The 20522-nt window shown below is 41.8% G+C and overlaps 1 protein-coding gene and 1 non-coding gene across 8 annotated transcripts in view; both read left to right on the top strand.

Annotated features, from left to right (window-relative positions):
* The first annotated feature begins 1555 nt into the window (after positions 1-1555).
* The window catches only part of LOC130921269 (engulfment and cell motility protein 2), a 31143-nt gene continuing 12176 nt past the window's right edge, over positions 1556-20522 (top strand). Inside the window, exons 1-12 of one of the 7 annotated variants that reach the window (XM_057844948.1) lie at positions 1556-2240; positions 7222-7291; positions 9022-9119; positions 9380-9420; positions 11267-11339; positions 11410-11460; positions 12024-12193; positions 14425-14524; positions 14864-15015; positions 15160-15238; positions 17940-17975; positions 18187-18237. In XM_057844948.1, the coding sequence (XP_057700931.1) occupies positions 9042-9119; positions 9380-9420; positions 11267-11339; positions 11410-11460; positions 12024-12193; positions 14425-14524; positions 14864-15015; positions 15160-15238; positions 17940-17975; positions 18187-18237 (831 nt within the window). In that variant the 5' untranslated portion in view covers positions 1556-2240; positions 7222-7291; positions 9022-9041. Of the gene's footprint in view, positions 2241-7221; positions 7292-9021; positions 9120-9379; positions 9421-11266; positions 11340-11409; positions 11461-12023; positions 12194-14424; positions 14525-14863; positions 15016-15159; positions 15239-17939; positions 17976-18186; positions 18238-20522 lie in introns of those variants that run through there. The other 6 variants (XM_057844951.1, XM_057844945.1, XM_057844947.1 and 3 more) reach the window with 6 other exon arrangements.
* On the top strand, positions 1803-1892 carry trnay-gua (transfer RNA tyrosine (anticodon GUA)). Its single transcript is given in 2 exon segments — positions 1803-1839; positions 1857-1892. It is a non-coding gene; the product is annotated as a tRNA-Tyr (tRNA).

Here is a 20522-nt window from a genome sequence, read left to right as displayed (position 1 = left end):
CCCCTGTCGTCCCCGCATCTCAGATCGTCAAATGCTGACGAGAAATAATTGTTTGCTCTTTACGATGTCGCCTTTCTACTCTCATTAGTCTGTTAAGAAAAATGTAGACATATTGCGACATCTCCCGTGTCCGCGTGCTTTGTTTTTGGGCGCTTGAGTAGCACATGATGGACGGATTGACATAATTTGTCAAACCAACCAACACCTGACACGAAAAAAAAAAAACACTTGGAAAAAAATTACATGTATATACAGTTTCATTGCTAATCAGTATTATGGTGATCATATTGTTTTTTTGCACTGGTATTAATAAATAAAATAATCCGGTCAGCTCCCCTGTCGTCCCCGCATCTCAGATCGTCAAATGCTGACGAGAAATAATTGTTAGCTCTTCACGATGTCGCCTTTCTACTCTCATTAGTCTGTTAAGAAAAATGTAGACATATTGCGACATCTCCCGTGTCTGCGTGCGTTGTTTTTGGGCGCTTGAGTAGCACATGATGGACGGATTGACATAATTTGTCAAACCAACCGATACGCTCTGACACGAAAAAAAAAAATAAAACACTCGGAAAAAAATTGACATGTATATACAGTTTCATTGCAAATCAGTATTATGGTGATCATACTAAATATTTTTTTCTGTGCACATATCAGGTAAATATCGCTGCCATGAAGCCTCCATATAGTGACAGTTCTCTGCCCGCTTCACTGTCGTCACGCGACCGCAGCTCAGCTTTTGCTTGCCTCGTAGCTACCCGTGTTTTAAATTACTGTAAATTTGATAGTTGTCGTCATAGGCAGTCACGAGTTTGTTGAGAAAAGTACTACTCTAAACCATGCTCGCTAGATTTGTGTGGTGTTTTTGTCTGTTTGAGCAGCATTTGATAGGCTCCACGTTAACAAATATGTGACAAAGTCATTTCCTTTCATTTTCTGATTCGTTCACCGCATAGTCATTACTGGAAAATCAAGTTAGCAGCAAGCTAGGTCAGGAACCGGAGGACCCAGTCACTGAACGGGAAGTGACAAAACTCAGTCTTGCCCCCCTGCCTGCACGCTGGCTGCTTATTGGCCACAGGTGGACGTGAGTGACAGACGCCCTGATTCTGTTTCCGCTCCCTCCCCTGCCCGCGATGAGGCTGGCGTCTGATTGGTCGTGTGCGATGTCAGAAGACGCTGCCGCTTGCTCAACGCCCTCCCACGCAGCGAACAAGCACCACCTTCATAGAACGAATCAGTGCAGATGGTGCAGTTCGGTCTCGTTCACCCAAACAATTCGTTCAAAAAGAACGAATCGTTCGCGACCGATACAACACTACCGGTAACGCGCTCGGCCAAACAGACACACAAGTACGGTGGGTGAATTATGACAAACAAACGGGTCACCACAATGTCTTAATAATGTGATCTGGTCAAAATTTGTTGGAGAAGTAGCGTTTTGAATGCCCCCCCCCCACCCCCACCCCAAACAAAAATGGGCAAAAGAAATAACATTCGGGGTCGTTCGAAAAAGTCCCTGGGTCGTGCGAAAATTCCGGTCGTTCCGATATTTGAACAGTGCCGATTGGTCAAATGGTTCGGGCTGCGCTGCGCACCGGAAAAAAACGGAGAATAGGATGTTGAATTTAAGCAATTTTATTATATGGGCCTTTGCTATCCTTTGCGCAGCAATACCCCATATAAATATTTTAAAACCGTCAGGCGTTATCTTATAAAGACTGGACTGAAGAAAAATGCACCGTGACGCTTCTGGACTGTGAACTGAGTAAAAAGTGAGTGTTCAACCACGATAGACAACTCCTTCGATAGCTCAGTTGGTAGAGCGGAGGACTGTAGGAGAGATGGTTGCTGATATCCTTAGGTCGCTGGTTCAAATCCGGCTCGAAGGACATTTTTTTCTCTTTTTGTAATTGTAATCCCCACTGAATGAAAATACGAGTATGATCACACTTTTCAAATTGTAGGCTCGAGTGCACGGGTTATTTTTGTTTGCATTCTGTATTGTCAGTGAATCCATACAATATTAGTAAGTTCCACAACACACGCAAGCAAGAGAACATGTTGTCTCGGCTTATTTGTCATTTGCATGGCCTTCTGGTCCCGCCTACGAGGAGTGTCTGTCTGCTTCTAAAGTATTTCACCAGGGCAGGGAGAGAGGGAGGGAGAGAGAGAGAGAGAAGGGGATGCTCGTTTCGGCTCGACTCTGTCAGCATCATCATCGATGGCCAAGCTACGGGGTGAGTAACAACGACCACCGATAACCGTCACTTCCATCATTCGTTCCATCTCGAAGCACAAACACGTCGATCTCACCGAAAACAATGGAAGAGCAGACGCTGTCTGTGGTCGGAGCAGCGACACTTGTGAATCGACTTCACACCTCCTGATGAATATTTTTCGAGAAACTTTCGCCAAGCAGAGCGACGTTTATATTAGCCTCATCGAATCGATGTTACAGCTTAGTGTTGAATTTTTTCTGCCATGTAGGCACGGCTTTTCAGCGCGTGGTTGACATGATCGACGTGCTCGTTCTGTGACTGCTGCGACACCAACTCCGCTTCGTAAAAGACTTTGATGAACGCTTCCAATGCTACAATCCTACCCTCGCGTCGCGCAAATGCAGACACGCAGGCACGACCACCGGCGAGGCGAGGCGAGGCGAGGGGCGAGACGGCCAACAACTGTCCCACTGACACTGTCTCTCAGCAGACGCTTGATTGAGCCGGACTGCAAGTCTTATTAGACTGCGTTTTCAAATCAACAGCAACATAATATTGTTGCTTCTCGCTTGGGCTAGCGTCGATATCATCTGTTGTCTCACCGCAAGGGACGCTATAGGCCTGGCCGCTAGCTATTGAAAGTTGGTGCTCTTCCTGTCGGACTTCATGGTCATAAACATGGATGATTATAATAATAATAAAAAAAAAGAATGACCTACGTGGACTTTACATTTGGGGGTCATGTAATATTAAGCCGTTTAGGGACAGTGGTCAGATATTTCAAAGTTTATCCCCTTTTATAGCAAAAGACTATTTTATATGATATAAATATATATATATATGTGCGGGTATATTTGTACATATAATAGGGATGTACGGAAACTAAAATTCTTGGCCAAAACCGAATATTGGAAACACTTGGCTTAAAAGCGAGAACCCAAAGGCCGATTAATGATCCATTTTTTAATTTCATAAAAAAAAATATATATATATATTTCACTATTTTCCAACAAATACTCTTTGCCTCAGCACTATGCCGAGGCAACGTTTTGACCCTATCGAAAGCCTACGCCAGAAAAGGAGTTGGTATGCTTTGAGCAAAAGTGGGTCAGCCACTACTTTTTTCCTTCATTTTGAATCCTCCAGTTTATAGTCCGGTGTGGCTTATTTGTGAATTAATTTGGGTTAATAGGTAATACTTTATTTGACAGCGGTGCCACAAGACCGTCATAATTATGACATGACACTACAATGGGCATTACTGAATGCTTATGACATTAAGTGTCATCCGGCAAATTATGTCACTAGCTTCATTTATGTCCAGCTCGGATCTTTTACATCCATTCAAAAACGAGATCATTTGCCTCATAACACTAAATGACATCTGTTATAAGCATTCATTAATGCTCATGAGAGCGTCATATCATAATTCTGATTATCTAATGACAGTCTTTTAGCACCACTGTCAAATAACGTGTTACCAAATTCCAAAACTAGCAATTAATGAAACAACTGGAAAATAATTAGCACAGAACATGAATTTTAATTGTTATTTTATCTGTAGCACTGCAATGCATGCTAGAAGACATGTTGGACAATAACAGTGATGACAGCAGGTGGCAGTAGAGGTTGACCGTCTCCCCCAAGGGAGCAGAGATGGCCAAATGAATCTTCTTGAAGCAATGAAGCTTTGCAGCCAATGGGTTCAAAGCTTCACGGTGGTTCATTTGGTTTTATGACAGTGTTATGATGCCGCTGTCTGTCAAATAAAGTGCTACCGGTTAAGATCTTTTGATGTAAATATCCCATAATACAGTGAGGACAGCTGCGGCTCATAGTCCAGTGCGGCTTATGTATGAACAAATGCCGTTTTTGTTTCAAATTTGGTGGGTGGCGGCAGTCAGGTGCGCCTTATCGTCCGAAAATGACGGTATTTGTACCCCTGACAATATGCAATCATTATGACACTCAAAGAGTTGTTTTAAGGCATTTCCATTGCAAACCTCACTCTGGCCATGGAATCGGGACATTTTATGCTGTGCTAAAAATACTGTATCTTGGAAACTGTGGATTTTTTTTTTCAACGTTACTGCCGGCCCGGCTGGTTAGCGGTTGTTGCCAAGCGACCGGCGAACACGTGCTCACGACCGGGCTGAGGCTATTGGTGCCGACAAATGGTGTCCCTGCTGCCGCACGCTGCAGCTCCATGCATTGACTACCAACTTGTGTTGTGCAACAGTTGAGCCACAAAGTTGGTCTTTTCTATTGCAGGCAAGGACCTTAATAAGTACAGTTTTCAGCTTCTTAGTATAGTAAAGAATGTAAAGGCGGGTTCATCCGATTGGCGAAAATACACGTTGTTGTTGTTTTTTTAAAACATGATATAGAAAAGGAAAATGCAGTTTTTCCACATTGACAAATTCAAATAAAAAACCAACTATTTTTAAAAAGGCAATTGGTGAGATGTTTAATTTGACACGCCAAGATTTGCATCCGCTTTCCAAAGTGTCAGAAAATGTTCCAAAACTACGGATGATTGCCCGTGTGCAGTATATTCCGGGCCCGTTAAGTACCATGAAAGCAATTGTGAATCCATTTGAGGTTTTCTGAGCTTAGTTCTTGTCAGGACATACTGAACTTGCATTCAACATTCGACTCGTAGAGAGACTACATAGACTACCGAGTAAGCTTTACTTGTAAAAAAAAAAAAAAATAATAATCTACTGAACAGTTAATCAGTCCTGTGATAAAACAGTGTCGATTGATGCGACAAAATTCACCGAAACTGATTTTATACTGTATTGGTGGCTTTGTTCCAGTATCCACAGCACGTGTTGGTGCACTAGCATACAAATCATGAGGCTCATTTGAATAGAGCTCCGCAATTACTCATTTTATTCATTGCACTTCTGTTACGGTGACAATGTTGTCTGAGTTAGATGACTTTGAATTGTTTACATACTGTCAGCGTTGTTTTGGACAGCCCTTTTCATTTGAGTCTTTTGGACCTAAATACTTCTTAGTCCTATTTTAGTCATTTCAAAATGTGTTTGTCTTTGTCTAGTTTTCATTGATTAAAACAAAGACTAATTTCCTCTAGTTTTAGTCCACGACAAGTCAACATGTTTTCGTCTGTAATATTAAAAAGTTTTTGTCCAAGAATAAATAAATGAAGGTTTCCAACAATTTCGCATGAACATTGACAGACGAGCACGTATGCAAGGACAACGCCAACTTGGTGATGACAATACGCACTCAGCAGGAAAACAGTACGTTATTTTCAATAAATTAAGGTTATGCTTGGCTCTACCAGCTGTATGTACAGGGAAAAAAAAAGAGTTTTAGATGACGCTCACCATGCTAAAGCTATCGCGAATGCTATACTAATGCTCAGAGGTGGGTAGTAACACATTATTACATGTACTCTGTTACATTTAGTTGAGTAACTTTTTGAGAAAAATGTAATCCTAGGAGTAATTTTACTAAGCCATACGTTTTACTTTTACTTGAGTAGATTTGTGAAGAAAAAAAATGCTACACCGCTACTTTGGGCTACAAAAGTCATTACATTTTTTTCCTCTTTATTCACTGTATATATATTAGATTTTTTATTTTTTTTGCTAGCAATGCTATTGCCAAGAGTAGCGCTACTAATTCCACCAATGAGATGTCGCAACAATCACATGACTCCATTACACCAATCAGAAGCAAGCTTGCCATTCTATGATCGCGCAAGCTTATTCAATCACACGTTTTTAAAGCACCATAACAAATGAAGCATTCAACATAGAGCGCTGCCCACAACATGAATCAAAAGTGCGGATTTAAAACTCTCTTCTAGTTTTTATGTGGCACCAATTGACCACAGAAAACCGGAGATATGATCATTTTAATTTCATAATAATAACTATGAACGCACTACAGTATTCACTATTCCAACTATGAAGTATTTTCTCCATTAGAGGGCAGGACACTCATGCTCTTTTGACAAATAATGCTTCATTACTGTTTTTCTTTCTCTCATTAATGATTTTTCAAAATTATTTCTTTGACTTAATGTGGCTATGTAAAGAGTTATTATACAGTATAATGATAACAACAGTTCATATAGATAAGTTTGTGCTGAGAGGAAAGAAAAACCATTGTTTAAAAAAAAAAAAAATCAAACAAAAATAAGCAGTTACTCAAAATGTTACTTATTACTTGAGTATTGTTTTAACTGGATACCTTTTTACTTGTACTTAAGTACAGTTTTTGGGTGACTACTTTTGCTCTTACATGAGTAATATTATTTTGAAGTAACGCTACTCTTAGCTGAGTAAAATGTTTGGCTACTCTACCCACCCCTGCTAATGCTACAAGTTCCATTTAGCGTGTCGTGTGAGGATCACTCTTTATCAACCTTCAAAGGCTAAAGCAACATTGCATATTCTCTCTCGCCAAGAAAAGAAAGCAAATCTTAACGTGTGTTTAAATCCAAGCGAGCTAGACGTCACATGAGTGACACGACCCAAACGTCGCTACGATGCAGGCTGACATACTGCACGTGCAATAAGGAAAACGTCGCACGTTGTGACCGAAAAGTACGTCGCATTTTTTTCTCGTCAGACACAAACTGGCTTTGGTCCTGTCACCTTTTAGTCTCCCAAGACTTGTTTTTAGCTGGTCATCATCACAGAAAAATTCATTGTTGGCGGAATGTTTTCCTTTTCGTCATCGTTGAAGAAAACAACAATGCTTACTCTATATAAAGTGGAATTATACACCCGTTGCAGCTATATAATTCGAGAGTCTGAAAACATTATACATGCTATATGATTCTATTGATCATTTTAGTTCACAAGTCATTCGGATACTTTTGGGTCATGTTTAATGGTTAGGGTGTGCATTTTTCTTTCATGAAATCTCAATAAAACAACACAAATCGTACACTGTTTCTTGTATGTTTTGTCTTTGTGAATTTAAACAAGCTAACACTTGTTTCTTGTGGTGTTTACAGGGGAACTGACAGAGTTGATACAAGTACAGGGGTGTGCAACTGAGTGACCACATCTACATTTCTCCATTAGGTAATGAGCTTCTTGATTGAATCGCAAAACAAGTTTGGCTTTAATATGAAGCAGCCTTCATCAATGAAGGGAATAGTATCTTTTCTCGTATTTACCGTTTGACTGTTTGTATGACTCTAGCACACTTAATATAATCAATCAGGGAATAGTATCTTTTCTCTTAGTTGCTGTTTGACTGTTTGTATTACTCTAACGTACCCAATATAAAATAAATAGCATTTATATCATAGTTTAAGGATAACAAGCAGTTTAAGGAAAACAAGCAGAATGTATTTGACCTAGGGCATAAGACATATATGACGCCTTCTGATCACGGAAGCCCAACGCGTGCATCATGCAGCTGACCGAGCAAGATTGACACTGACAACCAGGTGATAGGCAAGACATCTACAAGCCCATGTCTGCAACACCAAATCCTGCAATCAGTTCTTTAGAACAGTCAAGAACAGCGGTCTCAAACCGACTCCACAAAGTGGGTCCTGGTTTTTGTTCCAACAGATCCAGCACAAACAGTTCAACCAATGAGGTTTCTACTAACATAAGCAGCACCTGATTGCAATCAACTGATTACACTTGTAAGAAACCAGATTGGTGAAAAGGTATTTGTCTCGTTTGGTTGGAATGAAATCCAGTACCCCCTGCGGCCCTTTGAGGACCGGTTTGAGACCACTGGTCTAGAACAAATGGCGGGACGTCCTGTCCTATAAGGAACACCGGCCCGATATCCACGAACTAAACAGCCAAACTGCAATAGAAGAAAATGGTAAACAACGCCCAAACACACCCTTCTTCCTGCCCACAGCCCGCCCCGCGAGAACCTTAAAAAAGGCTGAATGTTTAACTAATGGTCATCATTTTTTCTCAGGGAACCTTTTGTTGACTTATGATATGGTGAGCCTGAGTCTCCTCCTCGCCTGAGTCTGTCGCTGTTTTGCCTTGCCGTTTGATCGCTGTCGACCTGAATAAATGATCAACTTGTGTTTCGAAGCCCTTTTCAAAATGGAGTCAGTACAAGGGGTTAAGAGTAAGGTGAACACGCAGAGTTTGGCCTTTTGGCCGGGTTGTCGGATTTTCGCCGGCCCGGGTCGTTGGAGCGGCGCCAGCGCGGGTCCGGCGGTTCGGCTGGCGCAATTCCGGCAATCTGGCTAGAAGGTCAGATTCCTTCATCACACACTGTAGTTGTTAGCCTCATACGACTAGATTTGTAAATAGTTGACGTTAGCTTTGCATGTAATGCAAAAGCTAACCCTTTATAATATATATATTTTTTTCAATGGTGTTTCTTCCCAGCCAAAACCGTGTGAACCACCGACATCGTCGAAACACCAAGACGACGCAATGCAGGCTCTCTTATGTTTGACACCCCAAAAAACGACCGTCGCTAAGAAACGCAGACATTTCAAAATGTTTCTCGTCCTTCAGTTTTTGTCAAAATGACATCATTCATAAATGAAAAAAATAAATAAATAAAAATCAGGAGGCTAAGGTGCACAAAAGTTGAATACATATTTCCCCCCCAAATTTGCTCAAAACCTTTCCACTCATATCTAATGGGCACAATTTCCCATATTTGCCTTCATTCATTTCAATAGCACAAAAACTTCCATTCCCTCCTATTGATTTCCAATTTCTCCAGAAATGGCATTTTCTTGTTTCATTTGATTTGCCGTATGGCGGTGGAAGAGAAATCGGAATGTAACTGAAGTGCGTCATCCATTTTTTTTCTGCAGGTGACAACAAAAAGGCAACCATGCCCCCACCTGCGGACATTGTGAAGGTGGCTATTGAATGGCCGGGTGCCAATGCTCAGCTTATAGAGATGGACCAGGTTGGTGCATCATCACTCTTCTTGCACTTGCTGCTTCCCCTCATTTAGGTAGCTAAGCTATAGCAGCGCTAACATACATAATAATAACAACAACTACTCCATGCTTATGTTTAACTTACCTAACCAGGTCCTATTTGTTTCCATTCTTATTGCAACCATTTTCGCATGTTTGTACTTTATGCCTTTCACCTATGTCAGTAGACAAGGAATGATTTTATTCTGTTCAATTTGAATCTTTTGCTCTCTTCTATCCACCACAGAAAAGACCTTTGACCTCAATCATCCGTGAAGTTTGCGATGGGTAAGTCAACCCCTTCTTTATTTGCTATTTTGGTTAGGGTTAGGATGTTATCTTTACGTTTACTTATTAGTGAATAATAGATCATTCCCAAGTTACAGTATCAGACATGTGCCATCTGGTTCATTGCTGAAGGTTTGTCGTTTATTCGGGGTCATTTTACTTTCTGCCTGTTCTTGTTTCTTCTTAAATAATGAATTCAAAACTACATTTAGGCATCTAATCAAATGTGATCTGATCTTTGGCAAAATCGCACGGATAAAAATACAATGTCTGCTTTAACTAAAATCACCCGAACATTTATAGGTTTTCATATTTTAATGAGGCTAGCATGCAAACGATGACAGAAGGGGAGAAAATACAAAGTGAACCCTCTGCCTAAGGAGACTTAAAGAGCAATTGAAACCAATTTTTTCCAAACATTTTAAGTCAGGTGCATGCCCAATCAGTGACGAGTGGTTTAAAGCTGCCCTGCACACTATAAAACACACACCTGGTAAGAAATGTCTTGATAAGAAGCATTGTCCGAAGTGGATCACGGCTTGGTCAAAAGAGCTGTCTGAAGACCTGCGATTGTTGATTTGTATCAAGCTGGGAAAGGATACAAAACCATCTCTAAAGTCTGGATGTTCATCAATCGACAGTCAGAGATGTTGTCTACAAATGGAGAGGATTTGGCACTGTCGCTTCTCTCCCAAGGAGTGGCCGTCCACCAAAGATGACGTCAGGAGTTCAGCTCAGAATACTCGGAGAGGTAAAAAAGTGTCTGCTAAAGACTTACAAAAATTACTGGCACAGTCCAGTATCTCTATGCACACATCAACAATATGTAAAACTATGGCCAAGAATGTTGTTCATGGGAAGACTCCACGGAGGAAGCCTCTGCTGTCTAAAAAAAAAATGTTGCTCGTTTAATGTTTGCAAAAAGGCACTTGGACACTCCACAGAAGTTTTGGCAAAATATTTTGTGGACTGATCAAACCAAAGTTAAATTGTTTGGGAGCGACACAAGATGTCATGTGTGGAGGAAAAATGGTACAGCTCACCAACATCAACACCTCAAGGAAGGTGGAGGGAGCATCATGACTTGGGGCTGTTTTGCTGCCTCGGGGCCTGACAAAATATTAAATGTGATGGTTCACTTACTTATTCTTCCAACTTCTGTCATTGTATGCGTGCTGTCCTCATTGAAATCTGAAAACCTATAAATGTTTGGGTGGTTTTAGTTAAAGCAGACACTGATTTTTAATCCGTGTGATTTTGACAAAGATCAGATCACATTTGATGGTGATTTTATGCAGAAATGTGAGAAATCCCAAAAGGTTCAAATTCTTTTTCATACCGATGTACGTGGTCACCTATCAATTGATAAAATGTTTTAGAAATATATATTTTTTTTGTAGTTGTTGATTTTTTAAGGCTCCTTCCACCCTGCAAAATGCAATTAATGTGCAATGTCAGAAGTTATTTTTTTATTTTTTGGAGATTTTAAGCATGAATACATTGATTTCTCTATACGAAAGAAAAGAAAATGGACATTTCATGAAAGATTTGTTCTCACTTTAAAGAGATTAACGGTGGGTTGTTTATGCTGCGGATGATGATGATGATGATGATGATGCAAGAAGACGGCAATAAGAAAGAGGCCAGGCCTTCTGTGCTTTGCAAACGCCTTGCCAATTCATGCTTAATCCTCTTTTTAATATCATGCTTTGTCAAACTTTGCTATGATTCATTTGAACAAAAAAATGGCTGGAAACACTCAAGGAAAAAAAAGCTCTCTCGTTGTCTTGCAGTTTTAGTGAAAGCTTTCTTTTGATTAAATGCTACTGTATCTGTTGATTTTCAGCTGGTCTTTGTCCGGCTCGGAACAGTTTGCTCTGCGGTATGCCGATGGCGCTCAGCTTTACATCACGGAACAGGTGATTTCCGCTCTCTCCCTCCAACTCTGTGAGACTAGAGGTCAACACCGATCCTGTGCTTTTCCTTTAGAGCCGCTGTGAAATAAAGAATGGGACCATCCTTCGATTGGCCATTTCTCCCGTAAGTAACATTTACCGGACTGTAAGGCGCAGCTTTATTTGTTCCGATTCAGATTCTTATTCTCTGTGTCTAGGCAGCTGAATAGGACAGGTTTAAAAAGTTATTTATTTCTCCCCAAAATGAACAGTGCGCCTTATGTATGAATTGTGGTCGTTTTGGCTTTTTATCACTGGAAATGATTTTTTTGCCCAACTGTGAATGATAGGGCCAAATATGAACGAGGGCCTGAGTGGTTGGTTTTTGGAATATTTTGAACGGGAAAACCAAAAGGACCATGACACTGTATGAGGGGAGCTTTCCTTTGCAAAACATCCCCACACTCTCTGCCTAAGCATCCATATTATTGACATTGTGCCACCTAACCATTTCTGACCACTTTCACCCTCATGGCCAAAATGGTCATTTATTCCTTTTCTTGCTGCTATGAATTGTGACGTACACTTTTTCAGCTAAACAATAGCTCATCTTTCAATAAATTGTTCTATTATCGTCCACTCATTTGACTGTAATGACTTGAAAACAGGTCTATAAAACCCTCAAAAATCCTCATATTTTTTTTCCAGGGCCGTGCGGCTCGTCAGCTCCTGGAGCGAACCCAATCCCACGGGATCGACGCTCGCCTGGAAGCTTTGAAGGAACTGGCCAAGCTGTCGGCGGACCCCACCTTCGCCGCTGAGTTTGTCAACATGGAAGGAATGGGGACCCTGGCTCGCCTGGTTGAAAGCGGCACCCAGTGAGATTCTTTTTTTTTTTTTTTGGTGATGTTACAAACAATGTGAATTCCCTTCTTCCTTTTTCACCATACATTGACTGTCGTGTTGACTGTGTTGTGTTGTCGAAGAACAATTTTTTCATGACGATGACGAGTTCGAATCGTGAATTGGGAGACATGACGGGACAAATGCCAGTTTTCGTCTGACGAGGCGACGAAAATGCCACATCGTTTCTGTCATATGTTCACAATGCGTGACATTCTGATATTGTACGTGGAGTACGTCAGCTTGCATCGTAGCATTGTTTGGGTCGTGTCGGTTATGTGAGATGTGCTGCGCCTCTCCCTCGCTCTCCTCACCGGAGTTTAGGATGTGTCAAATGTGCTCCAGCTTGTTTAGAAACGGTAAGATTTGTTTTCTTGTCGTGTCAAGAGGGAATATGCAATGCTGCGTTAGCCTTTAAAGGTCTGTGCTGTGTGATCGTCAGACACTAAATGTAACTCCTAGTGTTAGCGTAGCATTAGCTTCAGAATAGCGAGCGTGCTCTTAAAACACTGGCCAGTCTGAAGCAAAGCCACATGGCCTTTCTGGTCAGTAAATCAAGAAGAGAGCCATTTAGCGAAATGGCATTTTGCTAGTAGTCCACTTCTGCTGTTTTGTTTGGTAAATGAGAAATTACTGGGAAATACCTATTGACTTACAACTTCTGGCTAGACTCTAAGAATAGCAACAACAAAAAAAGACGTCTTGGTGTTAAAAACGTTTTTTTATTTACATACACTTCATGGCTTCCAGTTGGGTTTAACTGAAAATGGTGTACTGCTTTTCCTGCTGAGTGAGTATTATCACCACCAACTTGGCGTTGTCCTTGTAGACGCTACCAGTGTTGAAAAAGTAATTTCATTACTGATTACACCTCAAAAAAAGTAGTCTAGTTACTTCACTGATTAATTCATTATCAAAGTAACTATAAAAGTTCCTTTTTTTCCCCCCTTTGCTGCCTCAACTTAAGAATGGCAACAGAAAAATGTCATCGCATGTCATTGACTTTCCGATAATTGAATTTAAAGGGGAAGATCGGAATTTTTCACATATGGCTTCATCTTCGAGTTAGCGGAGGTTTGATTAGTCGATGGAGTTGATTTCAACCACCATTGACTCGAGCTAGTTTAGCCACTCCGGAGCCCTGAAACTAACAAATCAACTCCACTGACTGATTAAAACCCGCTAACTGGAAAAATGGGCTAATGTAAAAAAATAAAAAAAAAATCTAAATTTCGGTTAGGGTTAACAGCATATCAGTGCCAATGTAAAGCAATTTAAATTGACTGCACAATAATCAAAAACACACCAATGAATTGACCAGTGCAATAAACACAAAGGTGGGGGGCGCGAACCCGGAAGTACGCCGTACAAACACGCGGTCAATTTGGCCACAAAACGTGGCGGCAACTAAGCCCTTTCCACTCAATCGGATATGCAACGCATCCCAAAGATGCTAACCGTACACGTCGCCTCACGGCATAAATGTGCAAGACGAATATGATAAACAGTGCTCGCCAACTTGGAGCGATGACCGCCCGTCGTTGCGACGAAAGCTCCGCAACGGCAACGCAAGTAGGGGGTCCAAACTAGCGCTGATACACTCCAGAATGAAGGAAAAATACTTGCGCGTGTGCCTTGAGACCAAAACAAAAAGTATCCGTGAGCGGTTACCATGGAAACATGTACCAGGAAGATTTTTGTAGCATTTTCTATTCAAAATGCTCATTGTACATGACTACAATATTCTTTATGCTACAAACATTACGAAGCAATAACAAAATAGTTACGCAGAGACACTAGGGAAACTAACTTTAATTCCTAGATTACTGGTATGGAAAAATGAACGCGTTAGATTTTGCGTTACTGAAAAAAAAGTAATCAGATCACAGTAACAGCACTGGACGCTATGATACATGTTCGTCTGTCCATGTTCCTTCAATATTGTTGGAAACCATTATTTTCGGACTAAAACTTCTGAATTTTACAGACTAAAACATTTTGAGTAACTGTCGACTAAAAGGAGACGAAATTTGTAAGCGATTTCGTCGACTAAAACTAGACAAAGACGAACACATTTTCAAATGACTAAATCATGACCAATTTCGTCCAAAAGCCTAAGAGTAAAGCAAAAATTGAAAGGGCTGCCAAAAAGAACACTGCGTGCAGAATACCGTCGAATGAGACGAATACTGTCTTCTAATTGCAGCTTCGGTGAAATGCTGGCCTTCACTCTTACGGCGTTCCTGGAGTTAATGGATCACGGCATCGTGTCCTGGGATCTTATCTCGCTCTCCTTCATTAAGCAGGTAGCCCAGCTTTCACCATCCCTCCCATAGGCTCCATTTGCGTCTTAGTCCTCGTTATTTGCTGGCTTTGATTTCACTTTGACCTTCCGTACTTCCTACACAGCGGAAACTGGTGGGTGCTGTTGCCTAGCAACTCCTTGGATTATCTGGAGCTCATTCGCTCTGTGCGCGTGTTTATTTTCTGAAAGCTGTGGCCCCGATTCAAAGCAAATGCTATAAAATAACTCATTTCACGCTGAAAAAGGATGTTCCTATCCCCACGCGGCGCAGTGCAGCGTCATTGCTGGAGGTAGAGCTTGTCTAGTGCCGCTTTTCCTTCTTTTATTTCCTTCTCCCAAGATTGCGAGCTACGTGAACCAGCCCATGGTGGACGTGTCTATCCTGCAGCGCTCGCTGGCCATCCTGGAGAGCATGGTGCTCAACAGCCACAGCCTCTACCACCGAGTGGCTCAGGAGATCACCGTGGGACAGCTCATCGGGCACCTGCAAGTGTGAGCACACGCACAAGGGGCTTTGGAGGGCCAGAGTCATGTAGCCGACTTTTAGGCCTGTCCAACTAACATACAACTCTGCGGTCAGGTACGTGGAGCAAGATACTTCTAACAGGACTCTTGTGTCGCTCGCTATCCTTTCAGGTCAAACCAAGAGATTCAGACCTACGCCATTGCCCTCATCAATGCGCTGTTCCTGAAAGCGCCTGAGGATCGACGGCAGGTCAGAACACTTAAAAATGACATGACGTAGGATTCTAACAAAGGAGGACATCATTCTTTCCTACGCTCGTAAGAATGATGTCATTATAGCCTATCTGTAGGGTGTCGTGTGAGAAGACGTGCATTGAAAGTTTGGCAAATAATCAAAGGTAATCTATAGCGTGCAGTGGTATGAAAAAGTATCTGAACCTTTTGGAATTTCTCACATTCCTGCCTAGAATCACCATCAAATGTGATCTGATCTTTGTCACAATCACACAGATGAGAAAAGTGTCTGCTTTAACTTGAACCACCCAAACATTTATAGGTTTTCATATTTTAATGAGGATAGCATGCAAGCATTGACAGAAAGGGGAAAATAAGTACTGTAAGTGAAACCTCTGCCTAAGGAGACTTAAAGAGCAATTGATGAGTGGTTTAAAGCTTCCGTTGTGGTTCGCTGTATTTGCCCTCCTAATAACAATTGAAGGTTTGGTGCGTTTAGCGGACGGTCCTTTCAAATGTTTGTGCGCGTCACGTGATTGAAAGTTTGTGCGTGTCACGTGAACGTCATGTCACGTTTGAACAAGCAAAGGCCGCGATTCCTCCGAACAAATAGTGGTGAGCCTTGACCCGGTGTGCAGCCAACAGGTTATTACCTACTGCTACTACGGCTGATTCCGCCTGTCATTTTTAAATACAAAGAGCAAAAATAAAAAGGAAAAAGAGGAAAACTGTGCGGAATAATTCCCCATACACCGTGGGGAAAACGGAACAGCTGCCCTGCCCACTATAAAACACACACCTGGTAAGAAATGTCTTGATGAGAAGCATTGTTTGATCCGCATCAAAGAGCTGCGATCAATGACTGTTGATTTGTATCAAGCTGGGAATGGATATAAAACCATCTCTAAAAGTCTGGATGTTCATCAATCGACAGTCAGAGAAGTTGTCTACAAATGGAGAGATTTTGGCACAGCGCAGAATACTCAGAGAGGTAAAAAAGAAGCCTAGAGTGTCTGCTAAAGACTTACAGAAATCACTGACACAGTCCAATATACAGTATCAACTATATGTAAAACTATGACCAAAAATGGTGTTTATGGGAGGACTCCATGGAGTCAGCCACTGCTGTCTAAAAAAAACATTGTTGCTCGTTTAATGTTCGCAAAAAGGCACTTGGACACTCCACAGAAGTTTTGGCAAAATAGTTGTATTGAGTTCATTTTACCTACACTTATAGATTAGTCAAAAATGTCTTTTATCCCAGACAATAGAAATGGATTGAATTACCTGACATGTTTGGGCGAACACTTCCGTCTTCAGAGGGTCACTGGTGTCAGTGTGACGCATAGTTACACCAACACCAGTGACCCTAGCAGCTCTTACAGGGATCCTGGTGATCCTTTTATTTTCTAAGATGATCGGTTGGTCAAATTAACTAGATTATGTCAGTTCTAAAATGAGATATTAATTAATACTGTAGCGCTTGCAAAGACTGGCGGCGGAATGTTGCTTCAGTAAATTAGCACAGGAGTCTAGCTCTCTTTTCACTACCAATGGGTGCGTCACATTGATAAATCGAACACACCAATAGGAGTGTCCCGCTGACACACCACTGCGGCGCTGACAGTAGTAGTAGTGACGCTACAAAACGTTTATGGCGGAGAACACTCAGGTGACTTGAAGTTACGCTCTGAGACCCCCAATTTGGCCAAACTAAAAAATGCATGTGTGGAAAGTTTAAAATCTCAATTTTCTGGGGGAAGAAAATTTGAGAGCAGAATTACAGACGCCATGACATTAACGAGATATTATCGTGTATTTATCTTGTTTCGATCCAAAAACTCAATGTAGCATGTATCACTGAGTGTCAAGACACAGCTGTGAATGGCCACAGCTGGATTTTTGGGGGGATTTTATGAGTGAAACATGGTCATATAACAAGGGTCGCGATGCAGAAATCGCAGACATCAGGGAGTGGTCGAGATTTTCTTTTTCATATATTTACCCTTTTAAAAGTTACTTTTCCATTTTTCTTTGTCTGGATCCATGATTTATCATCTCACATGTCGGAGAAAATGAATATTGAATCAGTGCGCGATTGTGCACGCGCGCAGCTTAGAGGGAACATTGCTCATCAGGGATTGGGCACACACCTGACTTAAATTGTGTGGTAAAAATGGATTTCAATTGCTCTTTAAGTCTCCTTAGGCAGAGGGTTCACTTACTTATTTTTACCCCTTCTGTCATTGTTTGCATGCTATCCTCGTTAAAAAATGAAAACCTATAAAAGTTGGGTGGTTTTAGTGAAAGCAGACACTGTATTTTCATCTGTGTGATTTTGACAAAGATCAGATCACATTTGATGGTGGTCTTATGCAGAAATGTGATCAAATCCAAAAGGTTCAGATACTTTTTCATACCACTGTATGTGGTGTTGGAGCACTAAGAGTTATTTTAAAATGACCACAAATTTTGCTCCAAAACCTGTTAGCCTTACATCTAAAATGAAATGGGAAAATAGGAAGAGTAAATTTTGGGACACTCTATGCTTCGTGGCAACCTTTTCTGCTGTAATTGTGCTGTGTTGTTGTTTGTTTTTCTGTGCATGCTGTGTCAGTGATACTGTATATCCTTGTATCTCATGTACCCTGTTTGCACATTTATGTTGACCATGCACCGCACATCCACCTCTTCCTCCTCCTCCCTTGACCCTGTAGGAGGTGTACGCTAACCCGCTGGAGCAGCACCTCACTGTGAGTACACACCAGCATCTCATATCATCCTCTCCCTTTGCTCTGTATAAAGCTGCCGTGCAAATGTGGACGGCTTGCACATAGATTGGTGTCGGATCAAATTGTCTGTGGTGTTGCAGCAGGAGGCGTGGCAAAACTGCTTAATGATTACTTGTCTCTGCTGTACTGAATGATGTTTGCTTCTTTAACTTTTCTGTTGATCTGTTCACAGGAAATGGCAAGCACTTTGGCCCAGAAGCACCTTCGATCCATCATTCTTAATGTGAGTGGTCTCCAAACGTCAAATGGATGGTTCTGTATTTCTATTCAACTGATCGAGGTCAAAAACCAGACAATCCCAGGTTTAAATGCGACTAAAACTGCTGACGGCCGTCAAAGTCTAAACACGACTATTCCGGCCGACCGAGGCCGGGACGCGGCCGTGCGCTCGGCCCGGGGAAAGATTGGCTATCGTGAAGCGTGTCGAAGCAGAACCGGCAAATGCGAAATGGCGTGAAATCCGCCGAGCGGAAAAAAAAGACTGCTCTCGGAATGATTCCTTTTGGCAGCGACTTGTGTGGAAGTGCTTCCCTGAGCCGGCTGCAAATAAGGAAGACTGTTATTTCCTGGAGCTGTGACAGACAGCATTGTGAGCGGTCTGGAACCAAAGACTGCGACCCACTTATGAGGACTGGTAGACCATAGCGGTATCTGCATCCTCATTTGACCCCACTACCTCCCAACCGCATGTATGTAAGGAGTGTCATCGAAGACCTATTGAGGGGACCCATAGCCTTACCTATTTATTATTGGTTTGGTTGGTGTTTCTGTGTAAACTATAACTATTGTTGGTGGATCAATTGTACAGTGCTGGCCAAAAGTATTGGCACCCCTGCAATTCTGTCAGATCATTTCTCCCAGAAAATGATTGCAATGACAAATGCGTTGGTAGTAATATCTTCATTTGTTTTGCTTGCAATGAAACAACACAAAAGCAAATGGGAAAATCATGATCATTTTACACAAAAGTCCAAAATTGTAGTATTGGCACCCTCAGCCTAATACAAACACAATCTTCAGGCAAAATAACTGCAAACAACTGCTTCCGGTATCCATCAATGAGTTTCTTACAATGCTCTGCTGGAATTTTAGACCATTCTTTCTCTCCAACTGCCCCAGGTCTCTGAGATTTGAAGGGTGCCATTTTCAGATCTCTTCACGGGATTCAGGTCTGGACTCATTATGGCCGGTCTTCAGTGCTTTCACTCAAACCATTTTGTAGTGCTTTTTGAAGTGCGTTTTTGGTCATTGTCCTACTCGAAGACCCATGACCTCTGAGGGAGACCCAGCTTTCTCACACTGGGCCATGCAAAATGCTGCAAAATTTGTTGATTGTCTTCAGACTTCGTAATGATAGGCACACGGTCAAGCCGTCCAGTGCCGGGGGCAGCAACGTAACTCCAAAACATCAGGGAACCTTCGCCCTGTTTGACTGTGGGGACTGTGTTGTTTTCTTTGAAGGCATGTTTTTTTTCCCTGTAAACTCTATGTTGATGCCTTTTCCCCAGAAAGCTCTACTTTTGTCTCATCTGACCAGAGAACATTCTTCCAAAAACGTTTTTGGCTTTGTCAGGTAAGTTTTGGCAAAGTCCAACCTGGCTTTTTATGTCTTTGGGTCAGGAGTGGGGTCTTCCAGGGTATCCTACCATAAAGTCCCTTTTTATTGAGACGCCGACAGATAGTACGGGTTGACACTGTTTTGCCCTTGGACTGCGGGACAGCTTGAACTTGTTTGCATGTTAGGCGAGGTTTTTTTCTTCTTTGAATCTTTGAAATCTCTCGTCACTTTTTCTTTTCCGACCACATCTAGGGAGGTTAGCCACAGTGCCGTGGGTTTTACACTTATGGATGACACTGCGCACTGTAGACGCAGGAACATTCAGGTCTTTGGAGATGTAGCCTCCAGATTGCCCATGCTTCCTCTTTTGCTTCTCAGGTCCTCAGACAGTTCTTTGGTCTTCTTTGTCTTCTCCATACTCAATGTGGTACACACAAGGACAGAGGTTGAGTCGACTTCAATCCATTTTAACTGGCTGAAAGTGTGATTGAGTTATTTCCACCACCTGTTATGTGTCACAGTTAAGTAACAGATTAATTGCACAAATTAGAGAAGCGTCACATGATTTTTCAAAGGGTGCCAATACCTTTGTCCGGCCCATTTTTGGAGTTTGGTGTAAAATGATAATGATCCCCCCCATTCTCTTTTGTGTTTTTTCATTGCAAGCAAAATAAATGAAGCTATTACTACCAAAGCATTTGTAATTGCAATCATTTTCTGGGAGAAATTGCGCATTATCTGACAGAATTGCAGTGGTGCCAATACTTTTGGTCATCCACTTGCAGTCGCAATGTATATTTTACAAACTAAGGAGAATACTCTTGGCCACCAGTGGACGCCCTTGCTCTGGTAACAGCATTCTGTATCGGCTTCAGTTTCCTGATCGATTAACCTGTATACCATTACAATAGTCCAGTCTACTCAAAATGGATGATGAAGTTTTTCCATGT

Source organism: Corythoichthys intestinalis, chromosome 9, assembly GCF_030265065.1.
Source record: "Corythoichthys intestinalis isolate RoL2023-P3 chromosome 9, ASM3026506v1, whole genome shotgun sequence".
NCBI lineage: Eukaryota > Metazoa > Chordata > Actinopteri > Syngnathiformes > Syngnathidae > Corythoichthys > Corythoichthys intestinalis.
The sequence above is the reverse complement of the archived record's forward strand: the minus strand, read 5'-3'. Positions and strand labels throughout refer to the sequence as shown.